Source organism: Eptesicus fuscus, chromosome 16, assembly GCF_027574615.1.
Source record: "Eptesicus fuscus isolate TK198812 chromosome 16, DD_ASM_mEF_20220401, whole genome shotgun sequence".
NCBI classification, from domain to species: Eukaryota; Metazoa; Chordata; class Mammalia; order Chiroptera; family Vespertilionidae; genus Eptesicus; species Eptesicus fuscus.
This window is the reverse complement of record NC_072488.1, coordinates 12,168,798-12,194,498: the sequence shown is the minus strand read 5'-3', so window position 1 is coordinate 12,194,498 and position 25,701 is coordinate 12,168,798. Positions and strand designations below refer to the sequence as shown.

The window sequence follows — 25,701 nt, the reverse complement described above, 5'->3', positions numbered from 1 at the left end:
CAAGGTACTACACTGTGTAAAACAGGCCAGTGTGGATTTAGCTCAGTGTCCTCAAATTGAGATTCATAGAGTTATTCTGACATTATTATTCTGGGATTTTTAAGTTATTTATTTTCATTTTGATAACATAGTCAGCCCTAACTGGTTTGGCTCAGTGGATAGAGTGTCGGCCTGCGGACTGAGGGGTCTCAGGTCCAATTCCGGTCAAGGGCATGTACCTTGGTTGCGGGCACATCCCCAGTAGGGGGTGTGCAGGAGGCAGCTGATCGATGTTTCTCTCTCATCAATGTTTCTAACTCTCTATCCCTCTCCCTTCCTCTCTGTAAAAATCAATAAAATATATTTAAAAAAAGAAATGCAATGTCAGTCCCCACCTAGACTCACTGAATTAGAATCATCATTTTAACAAATCTCCTGGAGATTCATGCGTGTATTTAAGTTTGAGAAGTCCTGCTCCAGATGCTCTAAATGACTGACTTATAACCTCGTACTACTACTAGATGTCAGTGTGTATGTTTACATTTGGTGCCAAATTACTACTTTTTTTTCATTTTGAAATTTGCCAGACCTTCAGAAAAGTTTAAATAACAGTACAATGAACACCCAAGTACCTTTAACCTGGATTCACCAGTTGTTAACATTATGGCATATTTACTTTCTCCCATATGTGTGTGTACACACAAACACACTTTTTTATGCCAAATATTTTAAAGTTGCAAGCATCACAGTTTTTCATGCCTAAATTCTTCACTTTATCCTAAGAATAAGGAAATTTTCCTACATAATCCCAATCTTATTATACCAAAAATAATGGATGCTAATTAAATGATATCATATAATAAGTCCATATTCAGATTCCACCAGTTGTTCCCAAAATATCTTTTGTAATTTTCCACAATCCAGGACCTACCTAATAAAAGATTCATGTATTGCATTTTATTTTTTTAAGAGTTCAGGTAATTTGTTTTGTAGAATCTGCCACTTACTGGATTTGCTGATATTTCCTCAAGATTAGATTCAGGTTAAATTTGTTTGGCAAAAGTCTACGTAAGTAATATTGTATATCACTTATTGCATCTGCCTACTGATGATAATAGTACTATTGTAATTGTTGCAAACTAATAAGGAAAGAACAGGAATAAATATAATACATAAAAGTTGCAGCGGGCCAGATGAAGGCCAGATGATGTCACTGTGAAGTCTTTGGAATAGTGAATGTGGGAGGAATAACTGTGTAATAACATGTGTGGCACATATTCTTATAGAGATGCCCAACTTAAAAACACTTGCTCTGTAGCCATCAGTGCCATTTTGAGGGCAATTTAGTGGTAACAAAATAATAACGTCCATCATAGTAAATTGATGGTGTTATTTAGAATTTTGCAGCTTGTGTCAAATTTCTAACTTTGTTAAGAGCTATAAACATCCAATATTCATTCCTAGTTTGTTTTATACATATTTAAGAAGCTGTCTAACAAAAATAATTTGCATCAGGTATGGGAGTGCCAAAAGAATTATTTTCCTTTGAAAATATATAGGTCCATATATTACTCAAGAAAAGCTATCTGTTTATTAGGCATTTCTGAGGCCTAAAGCATTTGGCATAGATACTGGCCTGGGAAATGATGATGGAAAAGTTATTTGGCAGTTGGTGTTCTTATAATCCAACTATTGTGTGAACTGCAGTAGTTGCTACTGAGCAGATAACAGTACAGTGGGCGGATAGCTCCTCCAGCACTCTTTGTACAGCAAATGGGGACACATGCCAAATGTGGAGCAGGGAAGAATCATTCTCTCTTTCCTACTTTTTATATTTTAACTACTTACTTACTTCCTTTGTCAAGGGGAGACAGGATAGATAGGAAATTTCAGGAAACAGGTACATTATTACAGGATTGTTAGAAATTATTTTTGGAGATCAGACAGCTTTTTGAAGTTTTTTCTTGGAAAGATTAAGATTTCTGCAATAGTGATTAAGTGCAATTTGTTGCATTATGAAGAGCATGGGATCTGGAGTCAGAAGCTCCGCATGACACTTTTTTTTCAATATATTTTATTGATTTTTTATGGAGAGGAAGAGAGAGGGATAGAAAGTTAGAAACATCGATGAGAGAGAAATATCGATCAGCTGCCTCCTGCACACCCCCAACTGGGGATGTGCCCGCAACCAAGGTACATGCCCTTGACCAGAATCGAACCCAGGACCCCTCAGGCCACAGGCTGACGCTCTATCCACTGAGCCAAACCGCTTTCGGCTCCACGTGACACTTTTTAATAATACCCAACCAACTTTTGGCAAATGAGCCCCTCTGAACCTGTTTCCTCACCTGCCAAATAGGGATAGTAATATGGCTGCTACCCATTTCACAGCAGGAGAGGATAAAAATGCTGTGTAAGCGGTATATGTTTTAAGTTGCTTTTATAAAATTGAGTTGCTTTCCCAGTTTTACAAATGGTCTGTTGCAGTTACAGAAGAATCTCCTGATTGGGACTGTAAATTTCTGAAAGGCCGTATGTTGCCCAGCATGTGAGGAAACTATGTTCTAGTGAAATAACCTGAGCACCACTGAGCAGTGTCTGAGCTCTACTGTTAAAGTCCATCAGATCCTAACAGTAATCAAAACGGAGCCATTGGTATAAGAAGGAAACTTCCTTTGTACTAGACACCCTTTTACACTGTTTCTTAAAGCTTGAATATTGCCTATGCAAGCTTTATGAAATTGGAGGAGCTCAGGGATAAGACTGTGGGTTGCTTAGCCATGCCCCATCAAGCAGTAAAGAAAACTGGGCTGTGTAACTGCATAGAATTTCCCTGGAAAGCTGGGCCAGTGGTTTGATTGGAATTATAAAACTTCTAGGGAGACAGGACAGGACACCCTTTTGCAGGAGCACTAGTAACACTACTCCCCCGTCTCTGCTTTCAGTGGGAAAGGGGAACCTGTGACCGAACTCAGCTGGCACTCCTGCCGGCAGCTCCTCTACCAGGCAGTGGCCACCATCCTGGCCCATGCAGGCTTTGAGTGTGCAAATGAAAGCGTCCTGGAGACCCTGACTGATGTGGCACATGAGTACTGCCTTAAGTTCACCAAGTTGCTACGCTTTGCTGTGGATCGGGAGGCCCGACTGGGGCAGACCCCTTTTCCTGACGTCATGGAGCAGGTATTCCATGAAGTGGGCATTGGCAGTGTGCTCTCCCTCCAGAAGTTCTGGCAGCACCGCATCAAGGACTATCACAGCTACATGCTACAGGTGAGGTGGCGCTGTGGAGAACGCAGTCTAGGGTGGTCAGCAGGGTCCCACAATTGCTGTAGAATGCGGAGCACAGGATCTTGGAACAGAGGACATAACCTACTTCCCTCATGGCCCTAGATGGGATTCACTGGCCTCATCAATGACCTGGCCAGACAAAACAGAGTGAAGTGATACTGCCCCCAGGTGGGAAGGCAGGGAGACACCATTTTGGGTTAGACCCAGAAATATCTCATCTCTTCACCACTGTGGCCTTAGGCAAGCAATTGGCTCCCTGTTTGGGTTTCCCCGAATCTAAAATATCATAAGGAATTTTTAACACCCAACAAAAAGTCTTTGCTAAGTGATCCAGAGTCTATACTATTCATTACCCACCTGGGGTACATATGTTAACTGTTACTTTTATATCCAAAAATGTGATCTTTTGTCCCATTTCTGATTTATCTCTATTTTTTACCTTTATGTAACTTTTAATTACACACACGCACTCTCTACAAATTTTCTTTACATGTCTATCGTTTACAAATGCAAACTCAACATCTTAAGCAGATTCCTTCCATTGGCAGTGGGTGCTTTATTCATATTCTGTTGGCTTTTCCATACTCTCTAACTTGTTTCTAACATTTCCTTGAAAAATTGTCTCTTGCTTGCCAACAGATTAGTAAGCAACTTTCTGAAGAATATGAAAGGATTGTCAATCCTGAGAAGGCCACAGAGGACACGAAACCTGTAAAGATCAAGGAGGAACCTGTGAGTGACATCACCTTCCCCGTCAGTGAGGAGCTGGAGGCTGACCTTGCTTCTGGAGACCAGTCCCTGCCCATGGGAGTCCTCGGGGCTCAGAGTGAGCGCTTCCCATCTAACCTGGAGGTTGAGGCTTCACCGCAGGCTTCAAGTAAGAGAAATCAACTTACACTTGATTCTGGGATATCCACCAATCTCAGTACTATTTACCTTATGGAATTATACTCTGAAGAACAAAAGTGGGAGAGGGCAGGAGAATGAACAGTCTAAAGACAAGTACAGCTTCACTGATCTAGAGATACCAACATTCTTCTCTTTGTAATTAGAGGACAAGCTTTTTTTAAATAATTCCCAGTTAGGATATGGATGTAATATATGTTGTCCTACTGATTACGAGTTAATTCAGCTGACCCAGCTAGGTAGGCAGATGTCCCCTCCTTCCCTTAGTATCTATGTTGGTCCTTCCTGGTGCTTGTACTCAATTAACTTCCAGGTAAATGAGGAGTGTTAATTGCTCAAGAATATTTGAATAGTTGGGCTTCCTTGCTAGAGTAACGCAACAAATTGGAACTAAAAGCGCTTGCCAGGGGCTGCACAGGCAGCTGGCCCCTTCTTCCAGATGGACTCTGCGATGACCTTACAAACCAGGATGACTTGATCCTTAAGTCAGTTAGATTGGAGTTAGTCTAGACACTTGGTTCTTTACAAATATAAATTGTCATTTCATCAATGCTCAAATGAAGCAAGCAGCAAATCCTCCAGTGTGGCATAAACAGAATTAGGCCACATTTCTTACAACTGTCTGGCAGAGCCTTTCACCATGGAGGAATAACCACAGAACAGTATTGCTGGAACACACAGAGGGCCTTGTTGCCATGTCTCTTTACAGCAGTCCATGAACTGCTAGCATTTTGGAGTGATCATTAACTTTCCATAATGAGACAGGACCAGGGACCCAAACAAAAGGCAGGAAAACAAGGCAGTCCCACTGAAGGAAGGACAAGCAAACATAACCGAACAGGAGCCTGTGGTTGCGCCTGCCTTTGGGCCATGAGACAGGGAATCTTACTGCATGCATGCAGTTTTACTTCCCTGGTTCAGAAAAATGGGGGTGGGTGAGGGAGGGTTAAGGAGGGTGGAGGAGGAAGCGGAAAGAGAATTATAACCATATTCTCCAGCCAAGTAGTCAGAATGTAAGCTGAGCTCAAGGGCCATCAGTCTGCCCTGGATAGGATATTCATTCTACTTTGCTCCAGCCTTGGCTTACCAGTACAGTAGGTCCTCGGGTTACGTTGGAGATCCGTTCCTACGGCGCGACGTAAAGCGATTTTCGCCGTAAGTCGGAACCCACCTACATAGGCACCTACTTCACTCACATGGAGCACATATACAGCAACAATGGAGTGAAACAGTAAAAAAAATTTAAAAGAAAGATAACAATTCCTGACCTTTACTTGTGGTAAATGAATAATAAAAAACATGTACATACATCGAAATGACAAAACTTCCTTTTTTTATAATTAAATGGGAGATAGCGACGTAACCCGAGGACTGCCTTTAGTTATATGTTCTTCCATTTTTAGGTACAGAGGTAAATGCTTCCCCACTTTGGAATCTGGCCCACGTGAAAATGGAGCCTCAAGAGAGTGAAGAAGGCAATGTCTCTGGGCACGGTGTGCTGGGCAGCGATGTCTTCGAGGAGCCCATGTCAGGCATGAGTGAAGCTGGAATCCCCCAGAGCCCCGATGACTCGGACAGCAGCTACGGCTCCCACTCCACTGATAGCCTCATGGGGTCCTCCCCTGTTTTCAACCAGCGCTGCAAGAAGAGGATTAGGAAAATATAAAAGGAAAAGAGATTTTCTGTCCAAACCTACAAACCCAATAGAAAACCTGATATATTCAAATTTGTTTCCATAGTGATTTGACTCTTAAACACAGTGGATTTTCCTGATTTCAGTGAAACTGGACTTAACCAAACAAGTTTGCATATTACTTTTGCATTCAGTTTTTGTAATTTTCCACAATAACCAAGCCACATTTTACAGGTATGTCATGATGCTGGGGTGGTAATCAGATCAAAGCACTGTCTTTGACAGCTGTCCTTGTCACTAGACTAATTGCTTAGCTTCTCTAAGGCCATTTCTCTTGCACAACTGAGAATTTTACCACTTTGACCCATGTTGCAGGGTTGCTGTGAAGACTAAGATGCTATTAAACCTCCAAGTTGTGCTTGAATAAGACTCACAAGTAAATGTATGCCTGTATCAGGTGTCAATTTTTTTAATTTAATTTACTTCATTTTTGGTTGTCATTGTGAATCCAGTACTAACACCTAGCAAGAAATCACTAACCTCTGCACAACTTATCCATCGGAGTCTTTTTAAAACTTTTGTTGCCCATGAAGTCTCATAAAATCAGGTCTGTGTAACACAGCCTTTTTGCTTATTCAGACAGCCCTCTCCTATCTCATCCATAGATTTTCTTCTTGCTTCTTTAGATTTGTTCCATCTATTCTCATCCTAGTCTTTATTTCCACTAAGATTTTTTAAATATTTTCTCTATGTACATTTATTCAGTTGCCTCTTTCATTTTCTCCTTTGTGAATAAAACAATCAGGAACTGTCCAAAGACAGGTTTGTGCTTATTTTATTTGTTGCTTCTGCTTGGCCATCAGAGGCCAGCAGTCCCATTGCTTTGCCAGAATTCTGCATCTGCAAACTGTGCCTCTACTAGATGGGTTTCTACTCTACATCATATCCTGAACAACTTTACTACTGTCACTCACCCATTCCAGTACTGCCCTACTTAGCATCTGATAGTCTCAATCAGTATTTATTATGTAAACGATGCAGCATTGGAATAATTAGGGGTAATTAGCAAACATGTGCTTTATGCCTTGGTAACAGGTGCTGGCATGTTAAATTCTGCTTAAGTTTATGGATGCAGATTACAAATCTTGTGCAATTTAGAGCACTCCTTTAATCAAGACCAAAATTAAGACATTGTGCCTGCCCTTACGGAGCATATAGTGTAGGCCAGTGGTCGGCAAACTGCGGCTCGAGAGCCGCGTTTTGCCGCTCTGTTGACTAATGAGTTTGCCGACCACTGGGATAGGGGCTTAATCACAAGGAACAACAGCCTGTAATTATTGGAATCGAGAGTCTAGGTCAGTGGTTGGCAAACTCATTAGTCAACAGAGTGGCAAACCGCAGCTCGCAAGGCGCAGTTTGCCGACCACTGGTGTAGGCCATACAAGTTCTTCTTTTTTTTTTTAAATATATTTTATTGATTTTTTTACAGAGAGGAAGGGAGAGGGAAAGAGAGTTAGAAACATCAATCAGCCGCCTCTTGCACACCTCCTACTGGGGATGTGCCCACAACCAAGGTGCATGCCCTTGACCGGAATCGAACCTGGGACCCATCAGTCTGCAGGCCAACGCTCTATCCACTGGGCCAAACCGGTTAGGGCAATACAAGTTATTCTTTAAGGAAAAAGTATTCAGAGGTACTAAGGGGAAAACCAGGTATGTTCAGAGTTTTGCTGTGCAAATGGTTTCCTTATAGATCCAAAATTTTAAACCAGTGGTTCCCACTAGGTACAGAATATTGAAATTAATACTTCATAGTAAAATAAAATACTTTTATTGTTAGAATGTTTAAATTGGAGAAGAGGCACCAGATGGTCAAAGTTAGGGTACTCTGATAAAGCAGGTCATATGACTGATACCTGAGATTCATCTGGCCTAGAACTGTCCCAGGCTGTTTGGGTGGTTAGAGCAGTGGTTCAGATTGCTGGGCCCCACCCCGTTTCTGATTCAGGTCTTCAGTGTTCTGTTTCTAAGAAATTTCCCTGGTGATGCTTATGCTTCTGGCCCAGAGACCACACTTCCAGAACTACTGGAGGACAGATTAGGCAAGGACAAAATTCCTTAGGAGAAATGTACTACATTATGAGATACTGTGAAGAACGGAGGCAGGGTAAACCATGATTGTTATATATGGAATGTACACCTGACCCAAGTCCATGGCCTTTGAAAAATCACCAAGCATATTTTGCATTTAAGTTCAAAGTAAAATGCAAACAGGGCCTGGCTCTATACCTGGTTACTACGTGTGTGTAACCAGGGAAACTTTAGTAAACATCACCTTACTGAGACAGGTTTGGACATGTGACTTTAAATCTCTCTGATCAACAGAAGTGAAATTATTTATAATTATATAATTTTCTTATTTTAAATTCTGCAGGCAGGCTTATACCAAAGTTAAAATTAAAAACTCTATCCAAGTCACCATCAAAAACAGGATTCTTATTATATGTTTTGTCCACTTTCTTCAACAAACCTATAATGAGTCCACTTTCTTCAACAAACCTATAATGAGCTACCAAGCATTTCATATCAACATTGACTAGTTGCCAAGGAGACTCCACTGCCACTCTGTACAAGCTCATGTTTCTTGTCTCCCGTTCTGCTAAAAGGAGGGGAACTCATGGGTCAAGGGCAAGATGCTTGGGAAATAGAGGCTATAAATACAGCCTAATAACAGAGATCTGAAGTGAACAGTATGTTCTCTCTCTATTCCATCCGTTAGCAGCAAAAGTCCTTGAGTTCAAATGATACAACGTGAAGGCTTACAGGCCGAATACCAGCATCCAAGAACAGTCAGAAAACCCTTCCTTGCCAAATCCCAGGGAAAGGCCACGGGGAATCAACATCTACCTGCCAGGTCCAAATTTCTTCTGTCCTTGGCTTCACTGGAGTCAGGAACGCTCCCTAACACGAGAACCTCTGCTATTCTGTGTAAAATGGTTCTTTATCGTAACCCCAATCAGAGGTAAGGACAGTTTCTTCACAGAGTTCCAAACTCTTGGACTTCTAGGAACTATTTGTTTCTCTTCCAGTACTGTGCCATTGACTCCTGCATAAAATTCTGGAACGCTGGCTCTTCATGACTCTCCTCCGTAACTGCAGGGAAAGAAAGGTCAATTCTGGTTAAACCCTCCCACTAGACAGGTAGATGAGACCTGCTGCCACCGTCCCTCAGACACAGTACCCTGGTTCTAAGTGTTCACCTCTCCCAGTCAGGAAAAATCTCCCAGAGCATGCTTACCAGGTGGCCCAAAATGTAGTTTCTTTTATCTGTGAGGAAAAAAACCTCCTTCATAAAGTAACTAAAATGAGGTCCCACTCCTAAGTATTTTTATCCAAGGGAAATGAAAACATATGTCCACACAAAGATCTGTTAATGAATGTTAATAGCAGCTTTAGTTATCAGAGCTAAAATCTGGCAATAACCCAAATGCAAACCAGGTGGTGAATGCATAAACAAACTGTGGTAGATCCATATAATGGAGTATTACTCAACTGTAAAAAAACACTACTAATGCATACAACAAATCACAAAAACATTATACTGGGTGAAAAAAGTTGAATGCAAGTTAAATACTGTCATTCCAATTATATGACATTCTGGAAAAGGCAAAATTATAGGAACAGAAATTAGAACAGTGATTGCCAGGAACTAGGTATGCAGGAAGGGACTGAATAAAAACGGGCATGAGAGAACTCGGGGGGTAATGAAGTGTTCGGTGTCTTGATTATGATTGTGGTTACAAGACTATATGTGTTGACTCCTCAAGAGGCACTGCCTCCCTCCCTCCCTCCCACTCCCTCTCTCTCTCTCTCTCTCTCTCTCTCTCTCTCTCTCTCTCTCTCTCTCTCACATGCCTGAGCTTTTCCCATCCTTCTCTTCTTCCCCCAGGCACCTTACCTTTGCCTTTCTCTCTCCTAAACTCCAAGGGCCCTCTTGGAGGTCCTCGCTGAGCCTCACTTCTACTACCTCTGTAACTTTCTAAATAAACTTTCTTTTATAATTTGGAAAAAAAAAAAGCACAACTCATCAAACTAGAAACTTTTAAAAGGTGGGTTTTACTCTATAAATTACACTTCAATAAATCTGATTACATGAGGCACTGACATGTTAGCATCCAGTGCGTTGGAATAAAGAGAAGTTTGCTGCCGAAACCGGTTTGGCTCAGTGGATAGAGCATCGGCCTGCGGACTCAAGGGTCCCAGGTTCGATTCCGGTCAAGGGCATGTACCTTGGTTGCGGGCACATCCCCAGTAGGAGGTGTGCAAGAGGCAGCTGATCGATGTTTCTCTCTCATTGATGTCTCTAACTCTCTATCCCTCTCCCTTCCTCTCTGTGAAAAATCAATAAAATATATTTTTAAAAAAGAGAAGTTTGCTCTTGGTCATAGCGAGGATCTAAAAGGGCTGTTTCAAGAAACAGATTCTGTTCACATTCCATAAAACTATGCCAAGTTAACCCTTTTGGTTTCCAGAGCCATTTTAACCTCAAAGTGTTACAGTCCCTTCGGATCTGCTGAGGCCTCCTTATGTATTCTTAAAACAATTACAATAAACCAAATCCTAGATTCCTCAAACTGAATCAGGACCTAACTTGAGAAGACAGACTAATAAAAGGCCTGTCATCAGCTCAATATTGACCATTCAGCAGGAAGGCCAGAACTCCCAATGCATGGGATTCTCACTGGTGCTATACCTTAACCATCTCCTCTCTCCCCAATATTTTTCCTTTTTTGTTAATCCTCACCCAAGGATATTTTTTCCATTGATTTTTGTTTTTTTAAGACAGTGAAAGGGAGGGGGAGAAAGTGAGAAACATCGATGTGAGAGAGACACAAAGATTGGTTGCCTCCCATACACACCCAGGGGATCAAGCCTGCAACCGAGGCACATGCCCCTGACCAGAATCGAACTTGCGACCCTTCAATCTGCATATTCAAGACCTTCTCTTAACAAGAAGGTCCTATGTGAGGATAAGCGGCTAGTGTGTTTTCATGAGCCGCCTCAGCCACCTCTCACCTCTGTGGTCAATATCATCAGTGTCGCTGTCTGCTTCTTCATCCTCTTCATCCAAGGTTCCCCGAGTCAAGATCAAGTCAGAAGGGTCCCGCCCAGAAGATAAGCCGTCTACAAAGAAAACACCAGCAGCATGTCATGAACACATGCCTCCTCCAAAAGGTGATTCTGAATCAGTAAATAACTACAATTTTCAATTTGGCTGGATGAAAGTGGTCATGATAAAATGCAGGATACTACTTCTTCCAAACGTATTGTTAATACCACATAACATTTCAACAGTCTAATCACAAAGTGCTTTCACTATTCTAATAAGTCAAGAGGTCTTTTTATTTTTTAGGTTTTGTTTTTCTTTAATATATTTTTTATTGATTTCAGAAAGGAAGGGAGAGGGGGAGATAGAAACATCGATGATGAGAGAGAAACATTGATTGGCTGCCTCCTGTACACTCCCTTTTGGGGATCGAGCCCACAACCCGGGCATGTGCCCCTGACCGGAATCAAACCCAAGACCCTTCAGTCTGCAGCCTGATGCTCTAACCACTGAGCAAAACCAGCTAGGGCTGAAGATCTTATTTTTAAACTAAGGAAAATAGTTCTCAAGTAGCTTCTCTTAGTAGGAATGCCATTCTTTTAAAATATATATATATATAGCCAAAACCGGTTTGGCTCAGTGGATAGAGCGTCGATCTGCGGACTGGAGGGTCCCAGGTTCGATTCCGGTCAAGGGCATGTACATTGGTTGCGGGCACATCTCCTGGTGGGGGATGTGCAGGAGGCAGCTGGTCGATGTCTCTCTCTCATCGATGTTTCTGGCTTTCTATCCCTCTCCCTTCCTCTCTGTGAAAAATCAATAAAATATATTTAAAAAAAAAAAATATATATATATATAAATATATAAATATATCAATAAATATGTATATTTATTGATTTCATAGGAAGGGAGAGGGAGAGAGATATATATATATATATATCAATTAAATATATATATTTAAAATGATCCAGAGTAGAGGAACCAGGGCATTCTTCAGAAATAAGAGGGGTGGGAGGAGTTAAGGAAAACTGAATATAATAATAGAAGCAATGCCCTAACCGGTCTGGCTCAGTGGATAGAACGTCGGCCTGTGGACTCAAGGGTCCCAGGTTTGATTCCGGTCAAGGGCAAATACCTTGGCTGCGGGCATATCCCCAGTGGGGAGTGTGCAGGAGGCAGCTGATCAATGTTTCTCTCTCATCAATGTTTCTAACTCTCTATCCCCTCTCCCTTCCTCTCTGTAAAAAATCAATATATTTTAAAAAATAATAATAATAATAGAGGCAAATTCCCTACTTAGGGAAGGAAACTCAATAGAACTGGGCTCCAATAATCAGGAAAAAGTATAATCAGGTCATTCCTAGGCAAGAGATTCAGCCTATAGGGGTCGGTTTCTATAAGAAGCTGAAACCATGCCAAGTAACCTAAAGCCATGGGAGGACATGACCACTCTCTCTTCAGGTGCCTAAGAGGACAAGCAAGATGAGCTGGGGAATAGGGTATCAAAAAGCAGGAACACCAAGGGGCACAAAGCTCAAGTGGCCCTGGCCCTGGGAAAGTATTATGGCATGCTGTGTCAACACTCAATGCTTCATTCCATGCCCAACTTGGAATTACGCAACTGTACTTGTGATTCCTCCAAGTAATTTACTGAAACTCCTCCAACTTTAACAGGTTATCTAAGTACAGCAGACCCTCTGCAACAGATTTAACAGCTGCCACTTCATGTGTTCATGAGTGATTCCAAAGACCATAGCACATAGAAATTGATGTTGCTGAGGTGTGCAACAGGACGGCATAGGCAAGTTCACGTAACTGGTCAACCCAGCCCATTTCTAGCAGCTCCTCCAAGCAGCTTTGCATGTTCTCTACTAGGGGTATAGCAACAGCTTTCCTGAATAGAACTTCACTCCTTTAAAGGCCAGCCCATCAATAAGTGTGGATGGGTGGGAGTATATACATTTAACTAGAAATCCCTGGAGAATCAATGACAAAACTCAAAAGTCAGTAAAGTAGCAGAATAAAAAGACTAATGCACAAAAATTAAAAGTTTTGTATACACAAACATAACCAGTTAGAAGATATAATCGTTCAAAAAAACTATTTTCAACACTAACAAAGAAGAAAAAAATCCTTGAAATAAATTTAATAAGAAATATGCAAACCCTACAAAAGGAAAACATCCTCCTCTTCTCTTTCTGCTCTTAAATATAAGTATCTTCCTGCTGAGTAGAAATAACATATCCACTTTCAGTCCCTAACACCAAGAGACCCTCCAATACCTGTAGCAGTTCCTGTGTCCAAGGCAACAGAGCCCATATCTTTCTGAAGGCGTTCTAGTTGTTCTTTCTGCTGCTGGCTCTGTGCACTGGCCTGTATATGTAGAGAAAACTATCATCAGACTCAAAAAAGAGTCCCAAGTTAGATGTACCTTCTGACTGGAGATGACCAATTATACAAATGCCAGAGACTACCTAAACATTGAGGCAGATAAGGGATGGCTGATATGGAGAGAGACACACTGAGCAGTATGGGCCCAGATTAGCAGTTCAGGCTGGAGGGCTCTGAAGACTGAATCAGAAGTTTCACTTTTTTTTTTTTTGATATATTGATTTTGGAGCGAGAGGAATGGGGGGGGGGGGACACATCAATTTGTTGGCATATCAGAACAACACTCTAACCAACTGAGCTTCCTCACAGGGCAGAAAAATCTGGTTTTTAAAACTTCAAATAAAGAAAAGAAAAATAATTTAAGGGGGCCTTTCTACATCCAGACAGCACACATAGACATTTACAAATTTAAATTAACGAGTATCTAAAAGACACACTGATGGTCGAAACAAAAGTATGAATGGCAGGAGGATAAGCATATGGTTTGAGGTTGTTTTTTTAGTGGCCCTAAAATACACAAACAGCCTCCTCTCTTACCAGTGATTTCTTCAGACGTTCATATTCAGGACGATACTCCCTGAAAGAGAAACAATTTCTAAATTGCTGTGTTTAAAATATGTCCTGCCTGCCCCCACATCACTTCTGTTTTCCTAGGGCTCTGGAAATAAAAAAGGTCTTACTTAACTGAATGTCAGGCATAACAAAAGTGTAACTCACTGAAATCCTATCCCTATGGAATTAAAAGCCAAGGTACCTGTCCTCACCCCTGAAACTAGAAAAAAGAAAAAGTCTGACTGTTGAGCTGGAAAGATGAACTCTAGAGACATTGACTAAGGAGCTTATTAGCATTCATATGGATAAACATTTGAGATGAGTAAAAGAAGCGAGGACTGTTGGGTTCAGGAAGCCCAATACATATTAGCTTTTAATTATGTGGTTTTAACAGGGCAACTATGAAAGGATACAAGTCTTTTCCTAAGGCTTTGATCACACACACACACACACACACACACACACACAAAACCCTTATCTAAATGAATCAAACTCAAAATAATGTGTCTGAAAACCACAATGTGTTTGTTAGGATCTTGCTAATTATGGGACCAACGGAGCATGTGGGGATGCAGCAACTAACAGGCTACAGACCTAAGGGAAGTATCTACGTGCTCCGACTCCACTTTCCTTTAGGTGATTGGGATTCCAATATTAATTATGACAAGTGATAACAATCATTTATTATGAAATGTGCTTACTGTGTGTCAGCAATTGCACTGTGTGCTCCAGATGTTTTCTCAAATAATTCTCACAACGACCTTAGCGATACATGCTATTATCCTGAAGCATAGGCACTCCATCTTGTTCCCATAACCTCTATTCTGTAAAAACTGCCGTTTGAAAATTCCCACTAAGCACAGGTAGTCTTTTGTTCTGTAAATTAACTCTGCTATTCTTGGCTTCTGGAAACATGCTTGCTCGAATAATAAGGAAAATAAGCTCAATTATCTGGCCTTGCAAGCCACTCTGCGGCCGTCCTGGTTACTCCCACACCTTTTCGTTATGTAAATTGTACTGTGCTCAAGGCTACTGAGTGGGGCTGTGCTCAGGTTACAAGCTTCCCGCAAAGTATCTACATAGGGCTCTTTATGAAGCCTGCACAAGGCCCGGAAACCCCGTATTAGGAGACAAAGGGACTGGGGGGATATAAAGGGAAAGTTTCCTCCATGTTGCTTTGCTCAGACTCTGGAGGCTACTCCTCTGAGACCACTAGCGTAATAAAGACTCCAAATTTGGCTTACTAAGGCGTCTTCTGTTCAGCTCGCTGATTTCCAATATAACAATCCCTGAACTACAACTGAGGAAAACTTGCAGAAGTTAATTATTAAGTGGAGGAAACAGAAATCCAACTCTTAACTGTCTGTCTCCAAAGCATTAATGCTAATGGGGTCAGCCAATGTGGAAAACGGGTCAAATCAAGTCCGTTGCCTATTTTTATAAATAATGTTTTACTGGAACACAGCCATGTTCACTCATTTATAAACTGTCTATGGATGCTTTTTTGCTACAATGACAGAGCTGAACAGTTGCAACAGAGATCACGAAGTCTAAAATAATTATTACCTGGCTTTTCACAAAAAGTCTTATGACTCCTGCCTGCTCTTACTCATTAAATACAATGAAGATTTTACACTCCTATTTTTTTTTTAATTAATGGGGATTAGTTACCCCTAAGTGTGGTCAGTAAACATACACACGGCAAATGTAACATATATACTATGAAAACCAAAAAGCTTTGCCTGGCAAAATTGCTATCATATCAGAATTGCGGGTCATTAAGAATGTCATCAATAGAATTCTCCTTTGTTCTCACCTTTCATATTCTTCCGCAGCACTGGTGACTTGCACAAAGAGTTCATCTAAGCCTGTACCCAGAACAGCAGACACACCTACCACCTGACAAAAGCAACATTAATGCCACTGAGCAAACAGATGTGTATTTTTTAATGGTGTACATTATTTTGTTCAAATTTCATAAAAATCTTCATAAAGAAGTTTAGATACTTAAAGAAGTCTCTTGCAAAGAATAAAGCTAAACCAAAAAGCAGCATGTCTACTAAAAAGTCATGGAAATAGGTCTAAGGAAAAGAGAGAATTGAACAAGAAAGATAATTAGGACAAACAAGTAGCGGGGCTTTTTATCTATTCTCTATCAAATCAAACCACTGTCTGTCCTCTATGAAAATTAGTATCTCAGTGCCTTTACTTGGGCAATGAACATATGCTCTGCCACCCATACCCACTTTTGCTTATACAAATCATACCCTTCCTTCAAAGCATACCTCTGAAGCTATATCCTCCAAAACTTCTCATTTCAAGTGATCTTCCCTCTCACCACCATCAGGGCCAAATTCCAATCTTTCTTAATTCTGTTTTAATTCTGTGTATAGCCTTCTCTTCTAACTAGACCATAAACTCTCTGAGGGTAGGGTCTCTATCTATTCATCTATAAACGGCCAGTATTTAATAAGTTAATGCTTTAAAATTTACTTTTCAAAAAGGAATGAACTTCCTTCCTAAGATGGTTCAAAGCCAGTCCTATGGGTTAAGAGGTTATCTGGGGAGACTGCCGGTGTGAGCATAAGAGAAAGTTTACCCTGAGTGAACTGTAAAATTCATCTAACACCAAGCTCATTGAACGAGTCAGGTTGCTGACATATGTAGTCTCTTGATTCAAGGCATCTTGAAAAGCCTCAAAATCTTGCATCCATTCCACTGCAAAGCTGTGATCAATGATGTCAGTCTGCAACAGAGAGAAGCCAACTATGAGAAACCAGAGATGAGTTTAGACACCAAATAATGCCCACCCCCATTTTTTTTAATTAAGTAGTGATAATAACAAGCAATTATTCAGGGGAGGTAGAAGACGGTATAGGGGGGACAAATAGTGATGGAAGGAGACTTGACCTGGGGTGATGAACACCTAATACAGTGTACAGATGATGTATTATATAATTGTACATCTGAAATGTATATAGTGTTATTAACCAATGTCACACAATAAATTCAATAAAAATAAAGAAAGAAAGCAATCATTCATCTATTTTCTTTCCCTGCTTTCCCCAGTTCCTCTTCCACTACAACAAGCCATAAAGAACCAAGACTGCTGTATAGTGTTAATTAAATGAAGGTATATGTTCTCTTCACTATCCATTGCCAAGTGACCATGACCACAGTGGATGCCAGCCCATTCCAGGCTCTAAAGTCAACTTGTCTGCTGTATCCTAGCTACCAACCAACAGGGAAGTTTTGTCTTTTTGTTTTAGTTGCCACTTCCAATAGACTAGCAGTCCCATCTCCGCCCACATTCTAGATTCTGAGGGATAATCCACACCCTATAAGTGAGGGGCTGCTCTATCTAGGCTGAAGTAACTTGGAATGAAAGTCAGTGATAAATACTCAATCTGACTGAATCTTCTCCCTAGAAGTGCCCATGACTGTTTCAGTTAAGCTTGAATCTGCTCTCCGGCATCTCAATAGCGTTTCCCACCTATTCCAAATCTTCCAATAACACAAAGTTCTGATGAAAACAAATACAGTACTGAATCACAACAGTAAGGATCCACTTACTTTATTCATGACCACAATGAAAGGAAGCTTGGTTTTGTACAAGATGCTGAAAAATCAAACAAGACATTATTAGTAAAAACACTTCAGCTCTTGTTTACCATGTCAGTCAGTTGGAATTGAGAAAGGGGAATGAGTTCAGACTTTAAGTATAAGGTATCCATTCTTACAAGGCACATGTCCTCCTCTCCCAAGAGAAAAACCACCCCCACCATCACACAAACACACACACATAACTCTCTTTGAGTAAGAATGCTTTGCTACTGATTCTGGGGTGTGTGTGTGTGTGTGTGTGTGTGTGTGTGTGTGTGTGTGTGTTTGGTTGCTTGTTTTTACCAAATAATTGTCTTTTAAACAACTAATATAAAAATGAACAAATGACCCTAGCTGGTTTTGCTCAGTGGATAGAGCGTCAGCCTGTGGACTGAAGGGTCCCAGGTTCAATTCCGATCAAGATCACATGCCTGGGTTATGCGCTTGATCCCCAATAGGGGACGTGCAGGAGGCAGCCAATCAATGATTCTCTCTCATCATTGATGTTTCTATCTTTCCCTCTCCCTTCCTCTGTGAAATCAATAAAGATATATATATATATATGTCTGTGTGTGTGTGTGTGTGTGTATACATGTGTGTGTATGTGTGTGTGTGTGTGTGTGTCTATATATATATATTTTTTTTAATGAGCAAATGCCGTCAGTCATCAGATTTCTATTTGGACTAGGATTTCTTGCATCAAATAAGAGACATCCCTAATCATACTAGAAGGGGCAAATGTTGGTGATGGCTTTTCTGTACCCCCAAAAACCAAATTCTCTCAGCTTCAGTAACGGCATGCCTTGCTCCTAGATCTAATGTACTGACATAACCTAGTGAGGTATGTCCTCCCTCTCCTAATCGTACCACACTTGGGGCAAACCTGTGTATTTTAGAATTATGGATAAACCTTTTTACTCATAATCTCTCCCCATGTTATAATTTCTGTATCATAATACAGAAAAGGAGCTCTCTTTTATTTAGACTTGGACTTCATTGAACTGGGAGCCACTACCAAAAGATTCATATTCACACTCTACCTCTTTCTGTAGCAAGCAAGGAGGAAGATGAGAAGTTGCTGACCGAGAATGCCAAGGGCACATGTGCCTCTTTTCTCTTCTGACCCCTCCCCAATTCACAACCACTAAACTGAGTGGCAAACCTGAATGCGCACAAATCTGGGGATAAGCACTCAGGACTCAAAGAAGAGGAGGCCTCATACCTTGATGTAATGTCATCCCAGCAATAATCAGTTACCTGCAGGCATAGAGCATGTTGGACATGAAGGTCACTGGGTTGGTACTTCTTGATGTGTCCATTACATAAATGACAATCGTTGGAAAGGAGGATGCCTAAAGCCACAAAATAATCAAAGCCTTAGCCAGAGGGCTCATGATCTGTCCCCAAATTTTTCCTATCTTCTTTAGCAAGAGGGAACCACTTTACAGAGCTTCTATAACTCCCTTCCACATAAGGTCCCAGGCAATAAAAAGAGACTTATCCAGTGTAGCTCTCAGTAATGCCTACAATACTCACCAGAGCCTCTGTGATGATTGTCCCAGAAGCTGACCAGGTGAACACTTCAATCTGCCCAGGTGTGTCAATCAAGACATATCTGTGTCGAGAAAGGCCATTAAAGAAGTATTACACTTGTACAATGCTGAAAATATCCATTACACAAAACACCAAACTACTGGTTATCCAAGATTGGAATGCCCTCTTCACACTGCCAAGTCTATCTTCCTCCCGTCATCTTTGAAATGCATTCCACATTCCCCCAGGCTTTGTTCAATGTCCAATATTCATGCTAATGGATAAGAGCAGCAGTCCATAAATTACTGCAAATGATCACAGGGGACTCTGTGATAGTTATAGAAACACACTGCATTAAAAATGAGGTAAGAAAAACCAGAATATGAATCTCTTGGGAAACTATCCAGTTGCTTAGGGGAAGGGGTAGGACAGGGAAGTGATAGCTAAAGAATACAGGGTTTCTTGTTGAGGTAATAAAAATGATCTAAAATTGGTGATGGTTGCACAATTCTGTGACCATAGTAAAAATCAGTGAATTGTACACTAAATGGGAGAATTGCATGGAATGTGACTTATATCTCAATAAAGCTGTTTTAAAAATGAGCAAAGAATTTAAATAGACACTTCTACAAATATATACCTATATACCAATGTCCAATAAATAGATGAAATGATGCTCAATATCATTAATCCTTGAGGGAATACAAATCAAAACCACAATGCGGGGTCAATCAGGGAAAAAGGAAACATATGTAAAACTTTAGACAATAATTTTTTTAAAAAAGAACAAAATCAGAAGTTGGAGAAAAAAAACCATACAATGCAATACCACCTCACCACCCACACACCCACTAAGACAGTTATAATAAAAAACAAAGATATAACAAATATTGACAAGGACGTGAAGAAACTGGAACCCTCATGCACTGCTAGTGGAAAGTAAAATGGTGCAGCCAATAGGAGCTGGGGAAAAAGAAAGATTGCTAATGTGTATGACATTTCTTTTGGGATAATAAAAATGTTCTGAAATTAGATAGTAGGAATCAATACACAATTTTATGAGTCTACTAAACACCACTAAATTGTATAAATTAAAGGAGTGAACTTTATGGTATGTGAGTTTATATCTTAAGAAAGATTTTTTAAAAATATATTTTTATTGATTTCAGAGAGGAAGGGAGAGGGAGAGAGATAGAAACCAATGAGAAAGAATCATTGATCGGCTATCTCCTGCATGCCCCCTACTGGAGATCGAGCCCGCAACCCGGGCATGTGCCCTTGACCAGACTCTTTAGTCCCAGTGTGCCCAGGACACTTTAGTCCACAGGCCGACACTCTATCCACTGAGCCAAACCAGCTAGGGCTCAAAAAAGATATTTTTTAAAACTACCTCTTTTATGATGCTATTTTTGCAAAACACCTTATCCCTCCATTCTTCTACTTGTGTATATATGCACAGAAACATATGAAATGATAGTCACAGATAGTAATGATAGTTATTTCTAGTGGATGATAAATGCGCCTTTTAAATTATGTATGGTTTGAATTGTTTTTTTAATATATTTTTATTGATTTCAGAGAGAAAGTAAAAGGGAGAGACATCAATGATGAGAGAGAATCATCAATCAGCTGCCTCCTGCATGCTCCCTACTGGGGATCAAGCCCACAACCTGGGCATGTGCCCTGATGGGGAATCGAACCATGACCTCCTGGTGCATGACCTCTGAACCACACCAACCAGGTTGAAATCTTTATAAGGGTCATGTATCCTTTTTTATAAAAATAATTAATTATCTTTCTTTTTTTAAAAAGCAAACCTATTAAAAACCTATTAACAGTTAATTAATTATTAACATTGGGTAATAATAATATGAACAAATATTTTATTTTGTATTTTGATACTTTTAAAATTAAAAAACAATTATTCTCTCTGATTTATGTAAATTATATTCATTTAAATAAGGGTTAGAAAGATGTTTCAGAGATTTTAATGCCAAGAAATATGGTTTCCCAAGAGAAAACAGAGATAGTTTCAAAATATCTCCTAAGTAGCCATGGGCATATACCAAAATGGTTGGGGATAGAATACTATTAAATTTAGCTCTACACTATATAGCATCTTAAGGATTTTCTTGACTATCTTTTTTTCACTTCTAATAGTTTCATCTTAATCTAAACTCTTTCAAAACTTAATGCTAACCCAAAATTTTTCAAAAAAGCCTAGAAACATGTTAACTATAGAGAAATAAACAGGCGCTAAACTGAAATCACTTACTTAGACATGTTCTGGGCCTTCTCAATAAATTTCATCACCTAAAAGAAAAAGGTGCCAATTACAACAGGAGCTGATTTCAGCATAAAATCACAGGGCCCTCTCCATTGGCCCGCTTCATCGGTACCATCAACTGTTGAATCTCTGTGTTCTCAATCTTAGGACACCGACTAATAAACTCACTGAACCACAGAAACAGCCACATCAGCAGCCCTGCAGCACCCTGGAGCTCAGGGCAAGGGTCTGACAAGCTGAAGACTTGATCTGTCACTGTCAAGTCACTTCTCTTGATGCTTCCCAAAATGTTAATAGCCTGTCTCATGGAGTGACTCAGGGCAAAAAAAACTGATTACAAAGCACTCTTAAAACACAGAAGGTGACAGAGAAAACCTAAATGATGATAACTATTTGTCACAAGTTAAAAAAGCCCCATTATTTTTCTGTTCCATATCTGCTAGCCCATCTCACCCCATCTTACCCCCATCCCTTTACTCGATTCTCAGGGTAACACTATAAGCCAATAACAGATCAAGAAACAAACACAGTCTCCTGTATTTCTGTTTTACTGGCTGTCCCAAATATTAAATATCAAGTGTTCGTAAAACTGATCATCCTCTCATAGCCTACTTCTCTGTCTACCAAAATGCCTACTTATTTTCTATATTTATATCCCAGGTTAATTGCTCTTCTTTCCCAACGTTATCAAACTAAGGTATTTAAGAGCCACAGGTTTTTATACAGTCATACCTATATGAGTGAAAACAGACAGACATACCTGATCAAATCTAGTAGCAAAGAGATTGAGTGAGGTCACTATGCCACCGTTGGGTCCAAGTCCATATCTAGACACTAAGTTGAGGATTTAAATTGCTTATAGATGAATTCAGATGATAAAGTTCATACCCAGGGTATCATTCACACAAACATTATAGTATTAGTGGTCCATTAATGAATACTGGCAAGCTAATCCTTGACTTAGTATGTACCCCACAGCTGTAACTTCATAGGAAACATTCATCATCAAGGTCTTCTTCATTTATTTATTGTTTTACTGATGGCCAGGCAAAATGAACAAACTAAAGGGACCAAAAGATAATAGACAGATTCCTCAGGCAGTGACAGCCTGCTAGCATTAGCTATTAAGATCATCTATATAACACTCCTTGCTCTGATCCTCACTAATCAAGCAACTTGCTGATTATACTTAGTTTTCCTACATAGACTTACCTAGAGGAAAAGTACACATTTCACACAGCAATGTACCAAGAGGTGATCTTACTCATTTCTGGCTTCCCCAGTTTGAAGAGGTGATGACCAATGAATGCAGCTTCCAAGACAATACTACTTTCTGGGTCCCAGGCACACTACCAGCTAGCCTCTCATTATCTATGCTCGCTAATTACAACAGCCTGCAGTCTGGGAATTTGGTAAAAAAAAAAAAAAAAAAAAACTAAAATCACAAGCTCAAAGAATATTTCTAATCACCTACAATACTTCTTTCCAGATTCATCTTTCATTTTCCTAATAAAATGACTTTAAAGTAATCAAAATGATTTTGCTAGTATATTTCACAAGGAAACCCAAAAACATTCCTTCAAAGCTGCAAAATACACAGAGGGTAACTAGCCATAGATGAGTCAACACCGAAGAAGATGTAAAAAGGATACTGTTTCATGACTTCTTTATACTTCACAGTGTCACGAATATCTGAGGAAAGAGGGGGAAGAAATAATTAGAATTTAACACATACTAGGTAAGAAACAATATAGCCTGAGGCTCTCCACCAATAATATCCTAAGCCAAGAGGTCTCTCAAGTCATCTGTGCTTCCTCTGAGGAAAAAAAAATAAGTTTCCCTCTATGCATGCGTTATTTTCAAATTTGTTTTGTAATTTTTAAGCCAAGATCATTGAACTGTGATAGAAAAAGAAGCAAAATTGTGAGGAAAAGAATAGAAGGGCAGAAGGTGTTCTGTACTTTATCAGCAAGAAACTAGCCTTTTAGTATTCTCTTGTCAACATTCTCTTCTACCAGCTTCACAATGGTTTCTGTCCTTACAAAGGAGAACTGTCAAGTCACCCATGAAGAATGTTAGGTTACAAGTTCTCAAGCTACGGTTGAGATGTTCTGAGATAGGGAGAAAAGTTTTATGCACTTAAATACCTTGTCAGTAACCATATGCATAGAAAAAGGGAGCTAAATCAAGAAAAAAAATGTTAATTTCTTATTAACTGCTACTGATAACAAAGGTAATGCAGACATGATTTTTAAAAAGGAATTAATTTATCCAGTAATATCTAACTAAACCTATCTACCAGTCTATAAACCTACCCCATCAACTATTAGAATCCCATCCTTTAAGTGAGATGATGAGTGATTTTCTTCCCCAAATTCTTTGCCATATAATGCTCAGTTACTTGATCATTATCCTCTGCACCGACGGTTCCTACAAATCATTAAGTGAACTACCACACAAGAACCCTTATACTCTTAACTAAACTTCGGGAAAAGAAACTAAATAGAAAGGTATATATATCAGAGCCTGCTGAAGGGTTTAGGGCCTAGAAGTGAGAAGCCACTTCATTTTCCCAAACAACAATAGCCTGATACCTCAGGGTCAGAAAGGAGAAAAAACGCTGAGTAGAAAGGAAACAAAAAGAAAGGAGTAAACAGAGAGAAAATGTGAATAAGGCAGAAGAAGCCTGTTCAGGGATTCTAGCAAATCCAAGAGAAATGAAAGTAGGTAGAAAATAATGAAAGCATTGACAACTGGCAGGCTGGAGGGTTTCCATTCCAAGAAACTTTATACAAAATGGTAGTTTACTCACCAATATTGGCAGGAAAGGGAACTTCATGCACAGCGGGGTCGAGATTGATCACATAAGGCGGAGAGCCTTGGCTATGCAGATGTCCTGTGAGCCTCTGCAGACATGTGAGGTGCCGGATAGAGACAGACAAAGAGGGCATGATTAGAGGACAAAGGACATTTCCCTCTATCTGAAATATTCACCTCCAACATTCAACTCTCAGTTGAAATGCAACCTTTCTTTATTACCCATTTATCAGAGCTTCCTCTTCCCTCCATCACTTATTTATTTGCTTTGTGTGGGGTTTTTATCCTATCACTTCCAATAAACCAGTAGTTCCATGAAAGCAGAACCTTGTCAACCTCATTTTCACTGCATCCCCATTAATGGCCTGTGTTTGACTCAAAATGGTGACAATAACCAGGCAGCAAGATCTCAAATGCTCCCAAGAATGAAAGTTTTACAGTTTCTTTTACTTATCCATTTGGAATTAAGGAGGTAACTAAGGAAGATTCCATAAAGCGGGAGAGAGAAAGGCAGAAAGTGGATAATTAATAAGATTACGTGCTCTTTTGAAAAAGAGGCATTTCAAAGGTGAGTTAACCTAGATGCACACCACAAAAAAAAATTTTTTTAAAAAATGAACAGGGCTTGCTTAGAGCAAATATAAACCTTTTACCAAAGAAGTTATATGCCTGGGGTGTGACTGCCCACCAAGACCTGCCCAGTTAAGAACTTATGATCCATATTATCTCACTCATATGTGGAATCTAATGAACAAAATAAACAAAATAGAAACAGGCTCATAGATAGAGAACAGACTGACAACTGTCAGAGGAGAGATGGGGTTGCAGTGCTGGGTGAAAAAGCTGAAGAGGTTAAGCAAAAAACAAAACTCACAGGCACAGACACAGCATGGTGACTGCCCGAGGGGAAGAAGGGTAGGGGCTGGTAGAAGAGGGTAAAGGGGGGATAAACGGTGAAGGAAGGAGACTTGACTTTGGGTGGAGAACACAATACAACATACAGATGATGTACTATAGAACTGTACACCTGAAACCTATGTAATTTTGTTAACCAATTGCACCCCAATAAATTCAATTAAAAACTAATTTATGATCCAATCACCCTGTGAGGTTACTTTCGGTTACACTTATTACAGCACCCCTTTTTTTGTTCACACATGAAATATGACAGGCGCACAAGAAATACGTAATTCTTCAGCCATCCATACCAAAGTCTAGTGTGGTAGCACTCTATCCTCTATAAGCCTCTGCCTTCAAGTCAGCAATTTTGTCGGCAGGACAAGAGCAGGACCACGTGGTAAGCGGTACCAGGTCTGCACTCAAGGAGCCTGAAGGAACCCAGGCTACGGTGCAAGGTCTCGCCAAGGCACCCGAAAGCCACGCGCCGGTCCCCGCCCGCTCCTCGGAAAGACCTCCCCTCCCTTTTCCTGGCCTTCCACCACCTCTCGCGCACACCTACTCCGCCCGCGCCCTGTACCTCACCTGGACGAAGGTGGTTTTCCCAGACCCCGCCATTCCCAACACCAACAGACACACGGGGGGCTGAGGGCCCCCGGCAGCCTGAGGCTCGGCTGCAGCCGCGGGCGCCGCCATCTTCCTCCTGGC

General features: G+C 40.4%; 2 protein-coding genes across 6 annotated transcripts in view; one reads left to right on the top strand and one right to left on the bottom strand.

Moving 5' to 3' along the window:
• SUPT7L (SPT7 like, STAGA complex subunit gamma) overlaps nt 1-6,623 on the top strand; it is a 10,438-nt gene extending 3,815 nt beyond the window's left edge. For all 4 annotated transcript variants that reach the window (XM_054728441.1, XM_054728443.1, XM_054728442.1 and 1 more), the window contains exons 3-5: nt 2,925-3,249; nt 3,907-4,144; nt 5,577-6,623. In XM_054728441.1, the coding sequence (XP_054584416.1) occupies nt 2,925-3,249; nt 3,907-4,144; nt 5,577-5,839 (826 nt within the window). In that variant the 3' untranslated portion in view covers nt 5,840-6,623. The remainder of the gene's footprint in view (nt 1-2,924; nt 3,250-3,906; nt 4,145-5,576) is intronic.
• GPN1 (GPN-loop GTPase 1) lies at nt 5,727-25,701 on the bottom strand. Of its 2 annotated transcripts, XR_008558599.1 has the most exons (15): nt 25,579-25,701; nt 24,092-24,185; nt 22,932-22,971; nt 22,040-22,106; nt 21,268-21,305; nt 18,996-19,074; nt 18,717-18,811; nt 17,430-17,475; nt 16,456-16,602; nt 15,673-15,755; nt 13,842-13,881; nt 13,196-13,286; nt 10,883-10,990; nt 8,714-8,959; nt 5,727-5,811 (listed from the first exon to the last, which is right to left on the bottom strand). XR_008558599.1 is itself a non-coding variant. In XM_008162288.3 (14 exons), the coding sequence occupies exons 1-14, from the start codon at nt 25,687-25,689 to the stop codon at nt 8,877-8,879; spliced, it is 1,122 nt and encodes a 373-aa protein (XP_008160510.2). In that variant the 5' UTR covers nt 25,690-25,701; the 3' UTR covers nt 8,352-8,876. The 2 variants fall into 2 exon arrangements, 1 of the variants encoding a protein (XP_008160510.2); XM_008162288.3 differs by lacking the exon at nt 5,727-5,811 and having other exon boundaries at nt 8,352-8,959.